Here is a 23796-nt window from a genome sequence, read left to right on the forward strand (position 1 = left end):
GAAATACATTGTTACTGACTTTTAGAGAAGGAAAGTTGTAGAAGGTGAAATTGGAGATGTTAATCAAGCCTAGAATTTGAAGGCCTTTGGATTTTAGAGGGAGTAAAGTCTTTAGAAGGGACATGACATGAGAGTTGTTTTTGTGTAATGATAATGTACATAGCTAAGGCCTGGAATGAAGATTGCCTGGTAAAACAATTAACAGGTATTAACAGGTAAAACAACAGGTAAGAGGAAGAGCACATTTTGAACTGGTTTAGGCAAAGGGAACTAATTTAAGATCCCATTTTGTACATGTTGAGTTTGAAATGACTATAGATGTAGGCAAACGTGTTCCAAATGCAGCTAGACACAGTGGAGTCACAACATATGTGCACTTACCAATTTTAGTGCTGTCTTTTTTATGAAATTAAAAACACTAATAAAAACTGTATATTTCATTTGTGCTCTTTACTGTAAGTTACATGGTACTAGTATTTTATATATTTATGTTTTTATAGATATATTTACTATTCAGGATTGTATGTAAGATTATGTATGCTATTTTTATGGGTACTATAAAGAATTTTTGTGGGTAATTTTGCTTATTTGCAATTTTTGCTTTATGAGCTGACTTTTGACCCTAAGGCTGATAGGGGAGGTACCTCCATGTCGCTGATTTGGACCTTGGACAAAGAGTTGAGCTAGAGATAGAGTTTGGTGAGATATTAATTTTGTTTGAAGCCTTGTGAGTGAGAATTTCATAGTAGATATGGTTTCATATTCACAGTGGATATATTTCTATGTTCATAGGGAATATAGTTATAGTTGACTGTATATGTTTTTCCTTTTAATATTTTCATTTCCATCTGACTTATCTCCCTCATTCATTTCTAGGCTTCTCAGAAGTCCTATTCCCTTTATATGTACTATGGTGCTTCTTCTGTTCATTGTACTGTCTGCAGTATTACTCAGTAACATTACTGATTTATTATCAGCAATTTACTGGATACAATATTTAGTGAAAGCCATATTTATTTGACTTAATTTAAAATACATTATATTTGGAGCAAAGCAGGTAGTCTTGAGTGATATGCTCCCAGACCAGGAAGCTGCTATCCTGGGAGGAAATCAAAGCAGTAAATATCTTGTAAATAACCAGGAAGACTAATAAGAAACTTAATGTCTCTTCAAAGATAAACATTTTGGGACAACTTACCATGTGTGCATCCCTAGCCCTTTGTCTCTCAACTGCCTATGAAACCCCTAGACAACACACCACCCCGGGACACTCTTGTCCCCTCCTGGCCTGAGCCAGGAGCTCTGTCCTCTTGCTTTATCTCTAAATAAAAATCTCTGCCTTGCTCTCCTAAAAATAAATAAATAAATAGAATAGAATAGAATACATTAAATTTGTTTACAAGAAAGATTTTTGAATCTGGTAATTTCTGTACCTATTTATATACATGTTGAGAGAAGAAATAAGTGTTTTATACTGATCTGTTTTCTTTGAGTTTTGTTTTAAATGTACTGTTTTTTCTAATGAATTAATGTATGAAACATTTATAAGTAATTCAGAGTGTGTTATATGTTAAATAAAGATAATATGGGGGGAGATTTCCCATAATATGTATGTTAATGTGAGAATGTAATTCCTCCTGTTCATAAGTGTATAATTGTGTCATTTAAGTGGTATGAGAAGAAGCTAGACCAATTGGAAAAAGAAGTTGAAAAAGAATTGAAAGATATTTCAGTGCATTACTAATTCATATCAGCCAAAAATTAACAATGTTTAGTTAGTGAAATAATGACATTATTAAAGTTTAACTAAGGAGACAGAACTCTGCTATATAATTCAGTGATCACTACATGTGTGTATCTAAAGTTAAATAAAATCAAACATGTATTTTCTCCAGGACCATTAAGTACATTTCCAGTAGTTAGTAGCTATGCAGATATAGAACAGATACAGAAAGTTCCAGTGTAGTAATGGACAGTCCTGGTGTAGAGCTATGAATCATTTTTGTTTTAGTTTTCATTTATTTTGAATTACATAAGGGTTTTATTTGAGAAAAAAAGAGACTTCAGGAAAATTTAGTATTATCCTGAGTTTTCTTTACTAATATCCCTCTATTTTTCAATAACCTACAATATTAATTTATATTATTTTAAGTAATAGTTCTGAATACATTTTCCTCCATTCTATTTCTTTCAAAAGTAATTTATGTCTTTGAGCAAGCCTAGATACCATAGTTCCATAAAATGATAGTAAATCATTAATTATATAATTTATTTTAAAAATTAAATCTTTTTTCTTTGACCATTAGGCAAAGTATAAAGAAGTAAAGGCAAGAAATGCACAGTTACTGAAAATGCTTCAGGAAGGTGAAAGTAAGTGATTTGTATGTTTTTAGAATTTAAAGTTAATCTTTAAAAATATTTGAGGATAATTTTTCAGAATATATGATTTATTAACTCAACAAAATAAAAAGATTTCCCAGAGTGATACAAATTGAACTATTTCTGAAAATTTTATTATTAAAAGTTACTTTTATAGCACTTTAGTATTAATACAAGTTTATAACTATTCAGGTAACTAAAATCATGAAATTTTCCTGAAATTAAGTAAAATCAATTCTTATAAATCATTGGACTACACTAGCAGGAAAACAAGAATAACAGTGCTGAAGGTGCTGTTTTTTAACTGTTCGAGGAGAACGCCCATCATCATTTTAGGTTTTCCTCCTCTCGCTTCCCCACCACCTCATACTTTTGCTGCCACTGCAAACTTTTGGCTGTAGGTCGCCAGCAGGGAGCCAAGGAAATCAGTCAAAATTGATTAGAGATAATAAAATTAGTAAAGTTAATGTTAAATTGAAAACCTCCCACATCAGTTGCATTCCTGATTACGTATACCTCATGACACTTAGTGTTGAAAGTTCTATGAAAATTTTCCATTCATAATAGAAAAGGAGGTGTGTATTAACTTTTTAATATGAAGTTTATGCAGAAGAAATTATATAAACTATAAAAGACATAATGATAAACATGAATAAATGAGTAAATCTTCTGAATAGACAGAATTAAGTCAAATAATTTTCCATGTTACTAAAATCCAAAATATAGCTCCTGTGAGTAGTGGATAGTGCTTAAGAAATTGCAAAACTCATCTTGAAGAATAAGTAGGCAAGATAAAAATTGTTTCGAATGTGAAGATATTGGGAGTAGAATTGTCTATCCAAAATTTAAACTATATTGTTAAAAAAGTTATAAAAATATGAGCAAAAACCAGAAATCATGTCTACAAACAAAATACACAGTCTTGAAGTAGATTCAGACTATTTTTATAACTTTACTCTTTATTTAAATAATGTAATTTAACTATTACATTGCTTTAACCACAGTGAAATAGAAGTTCAAGAATAATGTAGAAAGACATTGGACAATTAGATATTAACATCTTGAGATTAATTTAGAGCTGTGCATGTTACTGAGCTCCATGTGGATCATCTAATGAACAAAATTATTATAATAAAATTAATTGTTTACAGGAAATTAAAGGTATCATTGAACATTGGATGCATGAGTTTTAAATATGTAAAAATGAAGTAATATTCCTTACTTAGCGAAACATTTGTGAAAAGTGAGAAAGTTAACTGATAAAAGCTTACTTTCAAAAATAGGTTATAAATGGCTACCAGTAAATAACTATCCATATGCTCCATACTATAAACAACCCAAGCAGAAGAATTTTGTATGGGATTTATAAATTTCATTACATGAAAATTACAGTCCATTGAAGGATGCATGTGCTAGCATTTATAATGTAAATGTAAATACAGTCAGTTCTGTTATAATGTAATACAGGTTCCTAAAAATCAGCAGCCACTGCAAAACCACACAGTTAAAACTGCATGGTTTATGCAGGAAGTGAAATGAGGTCAGGAGCATTCAACATTCAAGAAACTTCATCAGTCACAAATTAAGAAAAGATGGGAAATTAACGTGACCAGTAACACAGTTTTATATGTCAAAATGGTTGAACACGTAAGTACTACAAAAAATTTGGCACTTGACCTGGAAGACAACCTGAAGTATGCTTGTAGGAACAGCCTTTGAAAGGATTGCAGCTTGTGTGTTACCATTAAATGATGGAGTGATGGAAAGTTGGTATGGTTCTTAACACACAGATAGTACTAGTAGTTATTTGAGGTGTGTGCATGTGTGCACTTTTTATCATTTATGAAATTGTGCGTAAGCAAATGCAGAATGTTCTATTCAGGTTGTCACTAATGTCAGTTTCACTGAAACAACTTTGTGTTTTCATAACATTATAGGAGGACTGGCTATAATTGAAATACATAATTATTAAAAATCATTAGTTCTCAGTAAGTGTGTATAATTTTGGGGATGGGGGAGTAGAAAGTATAATTTATAAAAGTTCCCAAGTTGATTCTTGAGAGACTGATTTGTTTCTTGACACAGCATCTCTCCTTATTGCGTATCATATTATAAACTATGAAAGTAAGTTTGAATTACAGTGCTATATTGGTAGAGCTGTGGTGATATCAGTACTCTTCTATATTTGAACATTCCCTCCTTTACTGATTAGTTTTACTGCAGTTTTACCACTTGCCTATCTCCTAGCTTATTTTCAAAGTTAAGGAGTTAGTATTTCATGCATACCATCGGTTAATGAGGTTTTCAGCCATGTGGATATTTCTAAAGCTTAGGAACACAGGGCCCAAAATACTGACTGATCTCTTGCTTCCCCAAAAAGGAACAAATGGCAAGTTCTAAGAGACCACAGATGTATATGATCAGTTATGATCATATGAGTTATATTTATTTAACAGTGCTTTATTGGTATGAAAAGTCAGATACAAATAATTTTAGGGAGCACTTATAGCATGCTCACCTTGACAGTTTAACAAAACAAAAACATTCTACATTGTTTTTAAAAAATTAGTTAAGACATTTAAAGTTTATTGCCTATGAGAAGTATTTTATTTTGTTGTGCCTTTGTCCTCTTTAGTGTAGATGGAAAATTAATCTTTCATCATAGTTGTACGGTATATATATTAACACAACAGAAAATGTAAAAATTCCGCCCAAAACTGGTGATAATAATGATCAGAATTTACCAGTGAAAAATAAGAACTATATAGAGTCTAGAAATATATTGATTCAGTGTAAGAACAATTAATTTTTGCCTGACTGCACTGCTGTCTTGGTCCCCAAAGTATTGTTAAACTGTTTAATTGAAAAGGTTATACTGCTGTTTTTCCTTTTTTGTCAGTGAAAGATAAAGCAGAAATACTTCTACAAGTTGATGAGTCACAAAGTATCAAGAATGAGCTAACTATTCAGGTAAGAAAAACTGTGGAATATACAGGACTGGTTTTCTTAGGCTATTCCTCAGTCCTGAATTATGAAACTTGACTAAACAAAAATACAACTGATCAACACTGCAAGAACATGATATAAATTCTTCATTATTATTATGTAATAGCAAACAAGTGAAGAATGTGTTTACGATGCTGAGGGAGAGAGGTACATCCTGAAGAACAGGGGAAGATAAGATTGTATTTAGTTGATGGTAACTATGAATATAGAGATAGAAGTACAAGTAAAACTCATCCTGTTTTCTCCTTCCCATCTTTACTTGTAGAACAGTGAGCCTGTCCTATCTATCTTTAATATACAGCTGAGTAAAATTCCTAATCGAAATTGTGTGTGTGTGATTCTTTGATGCTCATTCATTCAGTAGTAAAAATCATCATTGTGAATAAGTATTAGGAATTGAGAGTATTTGCCTAAAAAGACCAAAAAAGTCTTTAAATTGAATATTTGGTTATAGGTGACTTCACTTCATGCTGCATTAGAGCAAGAAAGATCTAAAGTGAAAGTATTACAAGCAGAATTAGCCAAGTACCAGGTATGCTTTTATAATTTTGAAAATGTGTTCATCACAAATAATACAGTTTGAATAGAGACAGTGTGAGAATAAATGCACTATTTTATTCTTAAGCCAAAATTTATTCACCAGACATACTAATAAATTTGTTATTGTTGGTCATATAATTTAGAAAATATTAAAGTTATTCTATATGTTGGCATAACAGCAATAATTTTAAAGTAATTCAAAAACACCTAAGTACTACATAGATGACATGGTATATGTGCCTGGGCACCATATTAAAGGAAGGCACATAATGACATTTGTTCCATTAATTAATAAGCTTGATCACTTGGGTACAGCAGCATCTTCTAATATCACCATTATAAATATGTCTTTTCCCCTTTTTAATTAATAAATAATATGTGAAGTGAAACTTTGGGACTGTGTAAATATCCTTTTCTTTTTTACCCAATGGTTTTAGTATCCATTGATATTTGTATCAGTTACTATTTTGATGGTTGCAAAATAGTGATTTTTCTAATTCTATCATTTCTTCTGCATTTGCAAGCTGGCATTCAGCATTTTTTTCTGGATTAAGCAGTAAAATATATCAGTGCACTGTTGCAATATATGTGTATATGTGTATGTGTGTGTACACACACACATATATTTGTTTGTACGTACATTGTCTAAGTCATGATATAAAATGCATTGATTAATGTGGAGCCATAGTCAAAAACTTTGAAAGCCACCACTGGTGGCCTAGAGAACATAAAAGTTGTTTTGGCCCCAGCTTTGACTTCTCATCAGTCCAGAAAGAATTCCTGTTGCCTGGGAGGCTTTGAAAAGGACCCTTGAATTAATTTGTGTGTGTACATGTGTGTTTGTTGTAATCTTACTGAAAAAACAAGGTAAGAGTTCTATCTATATAACATTGGAACGTATGTGTAGTGGGTATTTACCTTGTGGAAAATTTTTAGTAAACACTTTTATTTTCCTACTATCAGGAAATCTTGTTTTTAATATGTGTCATTAACACATTAGGACACACATAGCCGCCTCATACATTTTTCTCTGAATGAATCTTTGCAAAACTTTTATTTGGTCAGGAATGAGTAACAGCATTCTTAGACTTTTTTTTTAAAAAAAGAAAGAAGGTTGATGTAGAAATGTTTTTGATCACCAAGAGGGAAGTTAAAGGCAGAAAAAGGATGAAAGAAACAAAGTCAAGCTGCCAATATTAAATGGGTCTGGGTTTCATGTGTCCCTGATATAACCACACTTCAAGAGATGTACTTCTGCAGACAAGAACTAATTCCAAAACTTGGCTGAAAATCATAATTACTTGGGAACTTTTTGAGTTATAGATTGTTCAGCCCACTCCTGGTAATTGTAAATAAATACATCTAGGACAAAGTCTAGACATCAGAATTTTAAAAATATTACCACCTAGGTGATTCTAATGATCAATTAAATCATTGCCATAGTTTAGAAAAATGGAGGAAAAAATCTATAAAATTGTAAATACATCAAACCATTATTTATGGTTAAAATGAGGGGTAGAGAGTTATAGATGATTTTAATTTTCTTTGTACCATTGCACTTTCCATATTTCTAAAATAAGTATTTGCTTTTTTAAATTAGAGTAAGGCAGAAAATGTTATATTAAAAGTAATTAATGTAAAATACTTATCTTTTAAACTGCCTTTCTTTTTATTTGGCATAAGTCAAATACCATAGATGAAGTTTCACTTGGAGCAAACTAAATACAGATTAAAAATATCACTGAGAAATATGAAATTATACCCTACTTTTAAACCCACTTATGAATAAGATCGTATTTCTAATGCTTATATGAACAAGGCTAGACAGAACTTGAATTAGTAATTGAATTACCCAAAAGGGTAATGAACTGAGTTACCAAAATTGCTGATCATATGGAGCAAAATGTTTATTTTAGTATTGATCAAAATTTTTATTTTTTAAAATTCTGGGACAATCCAAATGAACTCAAAAAAATAATGGTGATCTTACTATGGCTAGACTGTTCAAATAGAATTAACTGCTTCCTACAAGCTACTTTAACCATTTGTAAAAATAATTTAGTGTATGTACATACAAATTTGCAACAAACTCAAAAAAGATACGACTTCCTTCTCATACCTCCATGGTCTCATTTATTCTTAAAATGAAAATGTCCTCCAAATGGTATTTCCTAAATAATTTGCCCTATTTTTTTTTTTTCTTTTTGCAGGGTGGCAGAAAAGGGAAAAGAAACTCTGAATCTGACCAGTGTAGGTGATTCCATTAGCCTTTGAGGTCAACAACTAAAATTAAAACTTTCAGGGTTTTGGAAAAATGTATATATTTAATGCTGTGCAACTGCTAAAAACTGTGCAGTTTTTGTTGAAGAAACTTAAAATGATTAGCTCATTAACAGTCTATAATTTTATGTCCTTTTGGCTTAAAGTGAAAAGAAGAAAAGTTGAATTCCAGCAGAACTCAATTTGTTGTTTACTATCCATACTTCTTTTCACTTTAGTTTTTCATCAGTCAATAAAATTAATTTACTCTTCCATTAATATGTTTGATTTTTAAAATTTAAGAAACAATGTTGTGAAAGTATTATTTCTGTTTATAGCATAATCAGTTAATTGGATCATTTAAGTTCAGTTCAGTGCACATTTACTCAGCACTTCCTGCATATTAGACCCTATAGGACACACAAGATGACCGAAAAATGGTTGATATCCTCAAGTAGCTTATACTCAAGGGAAGTAGAAGGTGGGGTTAGTTAAGACAGCAGCAGAAATAATTACCATGCATATTAGAGTGTGATTATCACATTGTTTGGAAGTTGAGAAAACTTGTATGAGATATTTTTGGAGAGAAGATATCTTTTCAGTAAATTTGTTGAGAGGCATTCCAGGCAGAAGGAGCAAAAGTTGAGGCTGAAATGTTTAAAGAATAGTCTGGCTTAGGACAAAAACATGACACAGAAATAGAATAGAAAGTTTTGATGTCGGGGAGGAATGAGTGAGATTTTTAATTGGTATAATCAATTACTAGAATAATTAGTAGTTTATGGGATTGGTTTTTTTAGTGTACTCAGTGAAATACAAATATGATTCATTAAAATACAGAGTGCTTTGGTTTATAACAACGATGGACACATAAATAGCTAATCTTGGCCTCCAAAACAGGCATTATGTGAAAGATTCTACTTGACAGTCTTTGAAGAAAAAATACTTAATGTAATAATGTTTATGTCTGGCTCCTTCCATGAGGTTTCATGAACCTTGGAAAGAATTGTGAGTTATTATTCCCTATGTTCCCAGCACTTAGTCCTCTATGTAGCACAGAGTAGATACTAACGAATTACTTGTTTAATTAAAGGGATAAAGCTTTTTAGATAGTTTTCCTCTAATTTTACCTTTGATTAAGAATAGGTACCTTCAGAACCTAATTAGTTTATTAAATATATAGTAATACTCCATGATACCATATTTTTCAACCCCGTGATAAACAAAATCAAAATTTTAGTGCTGTCTTACATGAACAAGCTAGATAAAACTTGAGTACTTTCAATTATAATTGAATTACTCAAGTAGTTTACTGAATTGAATTTCCAAAACATACTGTATTATCATCTGGTTTTGATTATCTACCTTTACATTATTCATTTGGTATGTTATTAGAGTCTAGCACAGTGCCTGATGCATGGTAGACCCTCAACAGATACACCATTTTCTACTATATATACGTTTCAGATTTCCTGGGCACATACCAAGTTTCTTTGATCATCCTCTTTTTGTGTTGGGTACTCTCTAGAAGACGGTTTTCATATCTCTGTTTCTCCCCATGAATTCTTTTTCCTTGATTGATGTGTCCACTCCCATGGCTTAATCTATCACTTCTAGACCGATGTCTCAGTTTCAACAGGGACAGCTTTATCTAGTAAGAGATAGAAAAGACAATCAGTGATCAGTTGATAATTCCTTCTGTTAAATTGATTTCTCAGATATTCTCTTTAAAAATCATTACTTCAATTATTTTCTGTTTCCTGAATGTTCAATAAATTGATAGCTTACTACGTGCCAGACATTATGCTAAGTACTAGAGATACAAATATATCCACAGTGAATTGGAAGAAAATAGAAATGTAAAGAAATATTCAGACTATTCCAATAAATAATAATACTGATATATTCAAATTGCTATTGGAATACAGAAGGAAATACATGTTACTATTTTAAAGGAGTATCTTGGAGAATTGATTTTATTCCAAACTCCATATATATAATGTTGTACTTTAGTATTATGGCAATATAGCCAGTTAATTAAATTCATCAAATATTTTTGACATCTCTGATGGGATTTTTGACATTTCCTATAGTGTGTTAGTAAAACCAGAGGAACCAGAGCTATATTCAAGTCCCATTTCTATTACTTATTAGTTGTATGATCTTGGCTAATAATAAGTATTCAATAAGTGACTGAACAGAGTAAAACTGGGTATTTAGTGAGAATAGCTAGTAAAAGCATTGGGTAAACAACTCTGTAAGATGCAGTTTCTACCTTCCAGTTATTGTCAACCTAATGGGAATAAAAGAGCTTAGCACATAAGTAACTAAAATTTAAAATAGAATACAGTGGATTCCATAACAATTTTATGGAAGTTAGAAGATATATTTCTTGAGGAAAGTCAGATGTTCCTTAAAGAAGAAGTAAGCTTTTTAGTTGGTTCCTAAAGCATAGGCAGATTTTCCACAGAGCTTTAAAGGGTAAAGGACATTTAATGGAAAAAAGAAATTAAAAAATAGGGAAGGAGGAGAAGCAGTGGATGTGTTTAGGAAACAGAAAAATAGCAAAGAATGTGTTGAATAATCTGCCTCATTTGGCTTGGAGCATAGGAGCATAATACGACAACCCCCAATGTTGTTTGGGGATAGCTGTGATCCATCCTAAATTCCAGATTAAGAAGTGTATACGTCCTTTGATAGGCATCGGGAAACCATTAAAAGTTTATGGACAAAGGAATGACATAACCAAAGTTGTCCTTTAAGAAGACTCAAATGGCAGTGATGTCATGGAACATTATAGAAGAAATTAATTCAGAAGAGAATGTCAAGGAAGTTTTTATAGTAGTAGAAACATGAGATAAAGAGGATCTGAGCTCAGGAGGTGGCAGTGGAATTCAGAAAATGGAATAAGAAAACAGGTCCAGGCTGGAATCTAACAAATGTGTAGAGTGAGAAAAAGAACAAGGGCATTAGAGATGAAAACAAGATCTGAAGCATAAATGAGAGTGTGAATGATAGATAGTGCCATTTGTAGGGTAGACTGATGGAGGAATTTGTGTTGGGGAGATGGCAGAATCAACTTTTGGCTTGTGAAAGTGGATTTGCCCATAGAGCATCTAAAAGTAGAGTCCATCAAGTTGAAAATAAAGATCTGGTCTTCTGAGGTAGGGTTGGAATTACGGATTTGGGATCTGTTTGCAATTAAATTGTATGAATAGTTGACATACCCAGAGGGACAAGTTTTTGATAAATATTGCTGAGGACAGATTTGGGGAGTCGTAGGAAACAAAAAGGACAGTCAGAAGGTGGGAGGCATGGTTATGAAGGTTGCAGAGAGGACTTGGGTTATGAGCCCAAGGAAAAATTACTAGATTTAGCAGCCAAAAGACACACTGATAATCTTCAGAATAGCTTCTTCAGTGACACAGAATAAGTCATTGAGGTAAAAATTAAGCTTTTTAGTACTTTGGGCAGTTAAAGAAAGGGCCCCTTTGGTGCCTGGATGGGGCTACAGGGTTGAGTGAGGGTTGGTTGGTTTTTATTGAGAACTGAGGAGACCTTTATGATATTCAGGAGCATAAAGAAGCCAGCTGAGAAAACAGAGATTGGGTAGGGGGAGGGGGTGAGGAATGAGGATTCCACGTTGGAGCCTACCAACTAGGTATTTACATTATATAATTTGGTTGCCTTACCAAATCAACCTTCCCTAATTTGTTGTTGAATTCTAAATTAATCTGTCCTCTGTTAACGGAAAGTTATAGCCTTTACCATGTAATAATTTAAGAATATTTAAGGATTTAAGAAAAATATAAAATGATCTCATAACACAGACATTAGTAAACTTCCATGATTTAGCTATTATATATACATTATGGGAAGGAAAAATTCTTGGAACAGACAAGATGGTAAATGAAAGATAGTCTAAGATCCTCCAAAATCTGTAAATCATTGAGGAACTGGCCTGAGGTAAATGTTTAATTAAATTAAAAAACATTATTCACTGAAGTCAACACCTCTTGCTAGTGTGGTTGTGAGGTGGATACCTCTATGTACTGTTAGTGGCCTTGAACTTTGACTTCTGCATTTTGGAAAAGCATTATGATGGTATGTTTCAGGAGCCAGAAAAATGTTTATATCCACTAATTCCCAATATTGGACAATTTAGCTAAGAAAATAATTTGAGAGAAGAATAAAGTTTAAAAGATCTATAGAGGTGAACAGGAAGTATAGTAGGGAGCCACGAAGCGACCCAAATGTTCAATGTCTGACCAAACATCTAATTTAAATAACTACTTAGTACAACACATTAATGGGAATTATTGTTATGCAGCCTTTTAACATGTAAAATTAGGACGACTGTGTAAAGCCATGGAATATTTTGAACAAAGCTTAAATATAAAAACAAAATACTAACTTGTACACTGATCATAGCTGTGTGAAAATGTGTGTGCACATGGACAAGCTAGAAAGCAGAAATTCTAGAATAAAACTGCTTGTGTTGGATAGGGGGTTTATGGTGAATTATGGATTAATTGTTTTTTCCCCCAAATTTTAAAGTACTGTTTTTTGTAATTAAAAAAAAAGGAAAAATATTACTTGGATTTGTGTTAAGTAATTTGCTGTTATGGGATTAGCTTGTATTAATTTACTCATCTTACTGACATGTTCAGCTGAATTGTAGTAATTATTATGGAACATCTCCTGGACATAGAAGTTTTTGTTTTGCTTTTTAATCCAGAACCCTATTATAATAGCATTGAACCAGGGAAGGTAGCATCATGAATCAAGATGTGTGGCTGCAAAGTTTTAATCAACCAGCTTGTGTTTTCCTTGTTTTACTTCCCATTTAAAAATCTTTAGAACTTCACAAGTTTTACTGCCATTAGCCATGTCATATTCTGGTGACACCTATTCAAAATTACTTCTTTAATACTCATATTTACAAAACTAAAATGTGAATTATTTTATAAATGTTGTTAAATGCAATAATGCTTCCCATTGTGAATTTGTTAAGGGAGAGATAATTTTCTTCTCAATACCTTGATACACATAATGGGTACTGATTGTACCATCTTATATAAAACTAGTTTTTTAAAACAACTTTATTGAGCTACAACTGCATATAATATATGGAATAAGTAAAAGTGCGGTGATTTCAGTCCTTTGAAATTTGTTAAGATTTGCTTTGTGCACCAATATCTACCTATTAAATGTTGTATGTGGGCTTTTTAAAAGAATGTGTATTCTGTAGTAGTTGGGTGCAGTACTCTATAATAATGTCCAATAGTATCACATTTCTTCTAATCTATTATATCCTTAGTGGTTCTCTGTCCTCTGTCAGTTACTGAGAGAGAGATGTTAAAATCTGACAGTGATTGTGGATATGTCCACTTTATCAGTTCTACTTTTGAATCACATACAAATTTAAAATTGTTCTATCTTCCCGGTGATTTAATTTTTTAAAAGTGACTATCATTAGTTTGCTTTTTGCTTTAAAAGTCTATTTCATCCAATATTATTATAGCTACACTAGTATCCTTGTGCTTAGTGTCTCCATGTGTTTATTTGGTATCATATTTTTGTCACTCTTTATCATTATATTTTAAATCTCTTCTAACACCATATTATACTTTTTTTTCTTTAAATTCCAGTTGTCAGCCTTTCTGTATTTCTGCATATCTCTTTTTCTCTATTTCTTTGAGTGACTGATCTGGTGACCTCCTCCTTTGTCAGGTCTTACAGTGCTTTTAAGAAGTTTCCCAACATCTTAGCTTTTCCATACAGGTGAGCTTGTCTGAATAAATTGGTCTGTCATGTCCCTGGAAAAGGAGGTACTAAAAATTCTATTTTGCTGTTTCCTTTAATGGAGCTGTACCCACCGTTTTATAGTACAAGAGTTTGATTTCAGAGACTGGGTCTTCATTTTTAAGTAACTGATTCAAGGGTCTGTCATTAAGCCAGATATTGGAGAAGAGCCGGCGATTAAAGTTTTAGTTATTCTTCTCCAACACCATAATTTATTTTGAGTGAGTGATTTTAATCTTACCAAACGTAAAATTTATGTCTAGTTACCTGATCAGTACGTAGTACTATATATAGTAAGATATAATATATATTAAGTCATTTTTGATTCTATAAAGGTCAGTGATACTCCTACTGTTTAACAACTAGACTTATTTAATAGCAAAGTATTTTGCCACTATTTTTGGGCAGAATAACAGTTTCTTTTCCTCAGATTTCTAAATGTTATAATATCAGCCTTTTATGCTTACATGATAGCAAAATTGTCATGGAATATTATAGTGAGTCACTTCTCCAGCTGATTTTAAAACTGCAGCCAGCCATGTTAAAGTGGACTCATGAACACTAAGAAGGGACTGGTAGTTACCATGGGGGAGGGGTTGAGGTGGGTAGGTGAGATAGGTGAAAGGAATGAAGAGGCACAAAATCTAAAAAAAGAAAGAAAGAAAACTGCAGCCAGCCACGTTGAAATCCATTGGAGCTAACAGGCAAAACAGAAAAATGAAACTAAACAGTCAGGCAAAAGTATGTGTGTCTGTGTGTTGTGTGTGTAGTCCATCACACAAAAATTTCTTAACTGCCTCCTCCTTTAATTTGGCCATGAATTCTTTGACCTGTCTTCTGTCAAGAAACAGCATCTAAAATTCCTTCTGTTGAACCTGGTGGACTGTGTGACTGTTTTGGTCAATAGAATATGGCAAAATTGCACAGTACCTGTTTTTAAGACTAAGCCTTAAGAAACTGGCAACTTACTTCCACTCTCTTGTAATGTACCTCTGGGGAAAGCCAGCTACCATGTATAACCACTTTGAGACCTCCATGCACTTAGAAAGGCCACACTTAGGTACTCTGGTTGACAACCTTAGCCTAGCCAACAGCCAGCTGCAGCTGTGGGCCGTGTAATTAAGTCATCGGACATCTGTCCTAGTCAAGGCTTTCATATGACCCCAGCATGAGCTGCATTCGGACTGCAACTGCATGAAAGATCCCCTGATAACTGCCCAAAGCTGCAGCACAGTGAGAGATAATAAGTTGTTTCAAGCTGCTAAGTTTGAGAATAGTTTGTTAACAGAGCAATAAATAACTAAAGCAAAATTTGTCACTTGGAAGAAAGGTAATACTGAAAAACTTCAGAGCATGTGCTGCTGGTTTTGGCACCAGGTGGCAGGGAGAAGGTAGAAAGACCCTAAAGGGCTTGTTAATGAATGTAGAAGGGGCTTGAGACTTGTGGTCAGAACTTAAATGACAAGGAGACAAATGTTGGAAACTGGAGGAAAGGGACTTCTTGTTTTGAAACGACAAAAATTGGCAGCATTGTTGCCTGTATCAGCATCATGGAAGATAGAAAAGGAATCTAATGGACATAAATCTAGCTGGGAAGGTTTTTCTGATCATGTATAAAATTGCAATTAGTTTCTTCTAACTGCCTGTTAAAATACAGGAAGAGGAGATGAACTAAAGAAACACTTCAGTTTTTGAGCAAAATTTAAGACAATACAAAGGAGCCAGAAATTTCTGGGTTCAAAAATGAAACCTTCAATCCCATCCTTTCCCTATTAAAGAGTCTCAAAATAATAAATGGCTTCAGGGCAAAGATCAAATCCAGAGAACTAACAATGAAGTAGGTTCTAAGGTAAAGATCTCAAGGATGACCTGTATAAGACTGTTAAGATTTCAAAGACTTAAGGGAGTGCCTAGTAGGGCTACAAAGAATCTTAAGGGCATGTCTTTTATGCCCTCCTCTTAGTTCTATTAAGAATTTTAAGGGCATTGCACTACAGCAACATGAGCAGCCCAGGGTAGCAAAGGGCTTGTCTCAGAAACAAATACGGGTATAGTTTTGCCTAATGAAGCTGATTATAAGAAATCCACAAAAATTTTAAACTCTACTAGCTTGAACTGAAAGGGATAGGAATAACACAAAAAAGAGGCTTTGGGATCATATTCTACGGGGAGAAAGCAGTCTGAGAAAGCTACTCAGATGTAAATAGGGGCTATTATGATAAAGCAAGGGTGACTCAGAGAGTGGAGCCAAGAACAGAGCTGAATTAGGCCCTAATCAAGGGATTGGCAGCATGTGCCTAAAAAGAAGTCACATTCTCTAAACACGTGATAAGTGCCTCATATTTTCTTCCTTTTTGAATAGAGGTGTCTATTATGGTTATCCTGTGTGTAGTTTTGGGGGCAGATAACATGTTTCTTGATTGTCAGGTCTTTAGATTGAGAGGAACTGCATTTGAGGTTCCACAACTGGACCTGACTTAGATGATGCCTTCTCGAATTGGAGCGATATGACATTTTTCTCATAGAAAGGTGTAGAGGTTTTGTCCCTGTCCCTTGAATTTGGATGGATTCAGCATATTCTTTATTCAAATGAATATAGCAGAATGACTGTGGGTCTTAAAAGACGAACAGTCTCCACTTTTTCCTTTTTGGAAATGGTCTCGGGGAAATCAGGTGTCATGTAAGAAGCCCAGATACCCTAAGGTCTCCATCCTGTGAGAAGCTGAGGGTACACGTAGGCACTCTGGTTCATGGCCCCAAGTGAACAACCAGTGATACCAGTTTAACCGCCAGCCAGTACATGAGTCGTTTTGAGTATCTAGCCCACTCTAGCTTTCAGATGCCTCCAGCCTCCATTTGATGTGAACACATGAGAGATTATGAGGGAGAAATGTCCAGCTGAGCTCAGCCAATTCACAGCACAGTGAGAGATCATAAAAAAGAATTTTTTTAATCTGCTAAGTTTTGGGTTGGTTTGTTATGCAGCTGAAATAGATCCGATATTAGAATGCTTAAAACTCCTTTTGCCCTGCTTTCCTTTTTGGCATCAGCTGCTTATTTATAAAGAATCAAAAATCTCTTGGAATTGCAGTATTAGAGCTATAGTACTTTTTAAATCACTTTCTTATTCTGTATTGTATGGAAAAGCATGTTGCCTAATTTAGGATGTTGTTAAGTTGCAAGTTTCAGGAGTTCAGGTAGTTAATATCAGGGTTTTTGTTGTTGAGAATTGTTGATCCTTTGGGCTCATCGAATTTTTAGTTTATTTCTACATGGTATTCATGACAGTTTTATAAATGATACATTCAATAGGGCCCATTTCTGCATAGGATATGGTTATATTCGACTATTAGTGTATATCATTTTTATCTTTCTAATGTTGGTAAAGCCTGTTTTCCTTCTATAATACTTTGATATAAAGTTATTGTATGTGATCTGCATTCTGCCACAAGCTCCTTACCCTAATTGAAGCCTGGTGAGCCTGAGAACGCAGACACCCTCTCACCCATCTCATGGATCTCAGGCCAGGAGGCAACTTACTTGCTCCTTCCTTGCTGCCCAAGGAATTTATCCTATCCTTCATAAGCCACAGCTCTTTGAAGCTTACGCCATAAGCAAAATTTTTCCAAATTTGTTGAAAACTTTAAACCCACATGTGTAAGAAGGCAATGAACCTCAAGCACAAGAAATGGGAAGGAGACTATGCCAAGGCACAAAATAGGACACATTTGCTCAAAACTAGTACAGAAAAATTAACAGACAGCAAGAGGAAAAACACACTGCTTACGGAGGAACAGGATGAAAGCAGATATTGCATTGGAAACAAGGCAAGAGGCTAGTGGAGCTAAATCTTAAAGAATTCAAAGAACAAAAAAGTTGTCCATCTAGAATTCTATACCCAGTGAAAATTTTTTTCAAAATGAAGGCACAATGAAGACTTGTCCAACAAGAGGTGAAAAAAATTAATTACCAGAATATGTATACTAAAAGAAATGTTAACAGAAATCCTTGAGGCAGAAAGAAAATGATAGCAGATGGAGATCTGGATCTATACAAAGGATGAAGGGTAATAAATTACATGTGTAAATATTTTTTTCTTGTTATTTAAATCTCTATAAAATAATTAATTGTTAACAAAAAAAACAGTGTAGTGTGGAGCTTACGTTGTTTTAAAAGTGTCTTACAATAGTACAAAGGTCAGCAGTGGAGAAACGGAAGTATTCTATTCTAAGATTCTTGTGTTACACATGAACTGGTATAAAACCATTTGAAGGTAGACCATGACAGGTTAAAGATACATACTACAAACCTTAAAACAACTAATAAAATAACAAGGTGTGGCTAATACAGTCGACAAAAGAGGTAACATGAAATCATGAAGAATCAGTTAATCCAAAAGAAGGAAGAAAAAACCAAACAGATAGAACAAATTGAAAACAAACAGAATAAGATAGACTAACCATATTAGTAATCATATTACACACAAGTCATCTAAATAACCCAATGCAAAGATAGAGATGGCCAGATTTAATTATTTTAAAAAGCAAGACCCAGCTACAGTGGACCCTTGGACTACATGGGTTTGAACTGCGTGGGTCCACTCACATACATAGATTTCTTTTTTAATATATTGGAAAAATTTTGGAGCTTTGGTGCATTTTGAAAAAACAATTTCTCTAACTTTATTGTAAGAATACAGTATATAAATCATATACAACATATGTGTTAACTGAGTTTATTGGTAAGGTTTCCAGTCAGTGGTACATACCTCTAAGTTTTGGGGCAGTCGAAAGTCATACATAGATTTTTGACAGCATAGGGAATCCTAGCTTCATAACCCCCACATCGTTCAAGGGTCAACTGTATATGTTTCCTACAAGAAACATACTTTAAAGATATAAAAAGCAATTGTATTTTTTATACACTTGGAGATTGAAATTAAGGAATACAAATTCCCTGGGCATTTTTAACTCCCCCTTTTACTACCTGCTTGGTAGCTTCTGGCACAGGTAACCTTTCTTATTAAAACTCTTTATACTTATCAGTCACAGATCAATAAAGAAAATAGAAACCATTCTAGTATTTCAAACAGGGATGCAGGAATTAGGTGCTTAGAAAATCATTGGAATGATTAGAAAATGGACTTCAAGGGGTCACTGCTAAGCTTTCAGTTCAGGAAGCAACTGCCCCAGATCTGGAAAGTTACAAGAAATTCCTAACAAAGTTACAGCTGTTTCGTAACCCCAAAGTGCTCAGACAGTGGAAAGTAGTGTCCAGGCTCCACAGAAACTCAAATCTACTAGAACTCATACATTAACCAACACCATTGTGGGAAACAACCTGTACCTTCCAAGTCTCTGTGCAGGTCTTTGGAGTCCATCGTTGGAAGAAACTAAATCATATTGAGAATCCTTGTAGAAAGGGAGTCTTGAAAAGTTGATTCCTAGCTTCCCTCCTTTAACAGATTGAAGCATAGAAGAGAATAAGAATAGATGCTGATCACAAGTTGACAATATGCAACTGTAGTAGGGTGAATCATGTCCCCCCAAAAGATGTGTTCAAGTCCTAACCCCAGTACTTATGAATGTGGCCTTATTTAGAGTAAGGGTCTTTGCAGTTGTAATTAAGTTAAGATAAAGTCATACTGTGTTAGAGTGGGCCTTAAGTCCAATGACTGAAATCTTTATAAGAAAAAGACAGGGAGTTATGGACACATGGGAAGAGGCCAGCTGACAACAGAGACATTGGATTGATGCAGCCAAGGAATGCTAAGGATTGCCAGGAGCAACCAGAAGTTGGAAGAGACAAGAAAGATTCTTCCCAAGAGCATTCAGTGAAAGCATGATCCTATCAACACTTTGATTTTAGACTTCTAGCCTCCAGAATTGTGAAAAATACATTTCTGTTGTTTAAGCTATCCAGTCTATGGTATTTTTGTTATAGCAGCCCAAATGGACTAACACACACTTGATGTGGTCTCTTCCTCAACTCAATACCTAGCTCCTTCCCACTTGTAAGATCTTTGTTCAAATGTCACCTTCTCAGAGGGACCTCTCCTGTTTAAGTACTTCTTACTAGTTATATACTCTCTTCCATCTTAATACTAAAAAAATTTTTGGCATCTAACATCTAAAATTATCTAATTTTTGTAGTTTTTGTTTACGAGAATGTAAGTTCTGTGAGAGCTAGGACCATGTCTTTTGTTAAAACTGTATCCCCAGTACTACTTTATATGTGGCATGTAATGGATTCTTAATTAAAATATCTTAATGAATAAATCCAGCAAGACTTTAGGCCATGAAACTTTCTAGATATTTGCAGTGACATATGAGTAAACTTTGAATTTAATCTAAAATCTTTGTCATATTTAAAAAAAACCTCCACAGCTAAGTCATAATCTAGCAACCACCAGAACCAGATAATATTAAGGGATGAGTAAATCTTAACATATGCAGCATGCTCAATTGACAGATGAGGAAACTGAGACCTAGAGTTATGGAATGTGTATTGGTAGAAATACCCAGAATATTACCTCTGGCAAGGATTTCTTTCTGCACAAACAATTGCCACTTTGTAACAAAGACTCTCCCTTTGCACATTATATTAGCCCCATAAGCTGGTTGAGGTCTATATGCTTTAGTAATAAAATAAGCAGGGTGATGCAAATTAGTAACATTGCAGTGGTCTGAATTTAGAAAAACATGCTCTTAGATATGCAAAAGTTTTGAGTGGCTTAACCAGAGGGAGAATCAAGCCCATAAATATAGTGGCTCCCACTAAAAGTTACCCAGTAAGCCTGAAATACAGGGCTCAGTGATCCTTTTCTGGGCAGCTTGAATTAACAAGGCCACATACTTTACGTGTTAAATATGCTCTAACTCAGTGATTAAACTGCCCTCCCTGAGTTCCTTAGTTAAATGCCCCTCCCTGACCTCCATGATGATAAAATAATGCCTCTCCACCAGCTCATGCCATCAGAGTGTATTGTATCTGCCTGAAGTGGTGAGAGCTGCTCTTTACCCTTGGTGAGAGATCTTCATCTTGACTTCCCACTGAGAAGATAACAGAAGGCAACATTGCATATGGGCAAGTTTATATCTTATATGAAATGGCTCATTAGAATAAAAAAGGACCTGCTCTAACCTGTGGAACCAGGATATGAGTTTTTAATTAAACAGAGACACAAGGTTACCAGTGACAAAATAATGGAGCAAGATACTAGAATTCTGGTTTCAGTTCCATTCTACTATCTGTTTGTCAGACTGGCTTGTAGGCCATCTGCATTAGACTTACCTGGTAGTACTTGTTAAAAATATGTAATTTTAGCCTTTATTCCAGCTATGGTGAATCAATTATTCTGGAAGTAGACCTGGGTATCTAAAATTCTAACAGACTTCCCAGGAGATGCTTATGCATGTTAGAATCTGATAACCCACTACCACTGCTTTTTCTGATATACATGTTAGAGTAGTCATATTGCAGCTTTCAAAATATTTCTCAAGTATTAACTTCACAAAACTTCAATTTCATCTATAAAATTCAGCTTGACTTCTTTATAAAAGTTTTCTTAAATATCTAAAATCCTTTTAAGGTCTCAAGGTAAAGGTTGTTCTTCACAGAACTCTTGAAACTATAAAATGCACGTTTAGCATTGAAATACAACTAAGATATTGTACTGAAGTCAAATGATTGGAAATTACTATTACCAAGAAATAGGAAAGCACTTCAAAGTTTAAAGAATAATTTATTTACAAATACTACTAACTGTCTAAAAGCACATCAATTCCATATAACCATTCTTTCAATGAAGCAAAGAACCCTCACAAATAGTATAGTTTTTATAACATCTTTAAAAGAACTTTATGTGAAAGCCTATTTTAAATGAGTTTTATTTGAGCTAGAACTGCTTTCAAATAGGACATTGTGAATAAAATAAACTAGATCTGAAAAACACATTCCTGAACTGTAAGGGAAAGAAAGATTTAAAACTATGAAGAAAATATGTAAAAAGTAAGTTACTACAAATACTTTTTGTAATGATTGCCACACTATTCTGCTTTTAGCAAGAGACCTATTGTACCTTGTGAAAAAACTTAAGTAGCTCCAGTCTGACTTTTTAAAAGTGATATTTATTAACCAAAAATGAAAAACTTTACTCCACCAAAATTTATCTGAGAGAACATCAGGTGCGGAATTTGCAGCAAAGAAAGCTCAAAACAAAAGTGCAGTTGATCTAGACTTAAAGAGCAAAATGAAATCCAGTGCAAGAGTAATCATACTAATTTCAAGCAATATTAACATCCTATGTCAAGGAGAACAAAGGTAAATATACCTGTCAGTTTTTTGAACATCCTACAAACCTGTAAGTCTGTTTAATTGTATATATATATATATATATATATATTAGCCCAGGAGACTATTAAAAATTTTTCTCCTCCCTTCTAAGTTATGGAATTCAAAACTAGTCTGAACTAATAAACATTAATAGTATCCAACATCTCATTAAAAAATCAGTAGCCATGCTTAGAAAGCAGAAAAGAGTTACCCCTAATTAAAAAGGAACACCAGTCAGTAGAAACAGTGTCAGACATGATGAAACTAGCAGCAAGGATATTAAAACAGCTATGATAACTAAGTTTCAAAGGAAAACATGATCATGAGAGAAATTGAAATAAAAAGGACCAAATAGAATTTCTAGAGATGAAAAGTATAATATCTGAAATTTTTAGAAAACTGACCATGTAAGATTAATGCAGCTGAGACACTGCTGAAGAAAAGATGATTACAACGGAAGCCAAAATGGTAGAAAATACCCAAAGTGAGGCATAAAGAAAAAACAAAAACAAAAATAACAAAGTCTTGGTAATCTGTGGGACAATATCAACAGTAACATATATGTATTTTGAGTCCCAAAAGGAGAATGAACAAAAAAAAATTTTGAAATAATGTCTGAAAATCTTTTCAATTTGATGAAAACTATAAACCTACAGATACAAGAATTTCAACAAATCCCTAGAAAGTTAAGCAAATACCAAAACAAGACACCAAGACACAATCACAATCAGACTGTTAAAAAAATAAAAAGAAACATCTGAATAGTAGCTGTAGGGAAAAAAATTAACAGCTGAATAAAGAATTTCTACAGATTTCTTGTCAGAAGCACACAAGCTGAAGACAATAGAATGACATCTTTAAAAGGCTGAAAGGAAAAAAATTGTCAATCCAGAATTCTATAACCAATGAAAATATTCTTCAAAAATAGTTAAAATACAGACATTTTCAGATAAAAGTTCAGAGAATTAATTTCCAGCACTAATTTTCACTAAAAGAAATGTCAAGGGAAATCCTCCCTAGGAAATAAAGTAATACCAGATAGAAATCAGGAGCAATACAAAGGAATCAAGAGTGACAAAATGGAAATATTGGGCAAGTGTTAAAAAATGTTTTTCCTCATGTTCTGATTTCTTAAAAAGATAACTGACAATATAAAACTAATAATGCATTGTAAGTTTTATTACATACATAATACATAACATTACCTTGTACTTACATGTAAAATAGTATGTCATTATTTGAAGGTAAACTGATAAATTCAAGATTTGGGAGGGTCTTAATCTCAGCAGTACTGACTTTGGGACTGGATAATTCTTTTGGGGGGCTATCCTGTGCCAGGTAGAAGGTTTAGCAGCATCCCTAGTCTCTTCTCACTAGATGCCAATAGCAGCCCTACCCCATTCCCCAAGTTGTGACAAAAAAAAAAGTCTTCATACATTTCCAAGTGTGCTGGGGGGCAAGATCACCCCTGGT

At 33.6% G+C, this 23796-nt stretch overlaps 1 protein-coding gene across 4 annotated transcripts in view; it reads left to right on the forward strand.

Annotated features, from left to right (window-relative positions):
• GKAP1 (G kinase anchoring protein 1) overlaps nt 1–8459 on the forward strand; it is a 78705-nt gene extending 70246 nt beyond the window's left edge. For all 4 annotated transcript variants that reach the window (XM_057498548.1, XM_057498546.1, XM_057498547.1 and 1 more), the window contains 4 exons: nt 2307–2370; nt 5279–5349; nt 5840–5917; nt 8136–8459. In XM_057498548.1, coding sequence (XP_057354531.1) covers nt 2307–2370; nt 5279–5349; nt 5840–5917; nt 8136–8183 — 261 coding nt within the window. In that variant the 3' untranslated portion in view covers nt 8184–8459. The remainder of the gene's footprint in view (nt 1–2306; nt 2371–5278; nt 5350–5839; nt 5918–8135) is intronic.
• Nucleotides 8460–23796: the final 15337 nt, after the last annotated feature.

Source organism: Manis pentadactyla, chromosome 3 (assembly GCF_030020395.1).
Source record: "Manis pentadactyla isolate mManPen7 chromosome 3, mManPen7.hap1, whole genome shotgun sequence".
Classification (NCBI taxonomy): Eukaryota; Metazoa; Chordata; class Mammalia; order Pholidota; family Manidae; genus Manis; species Manis pentadactyla.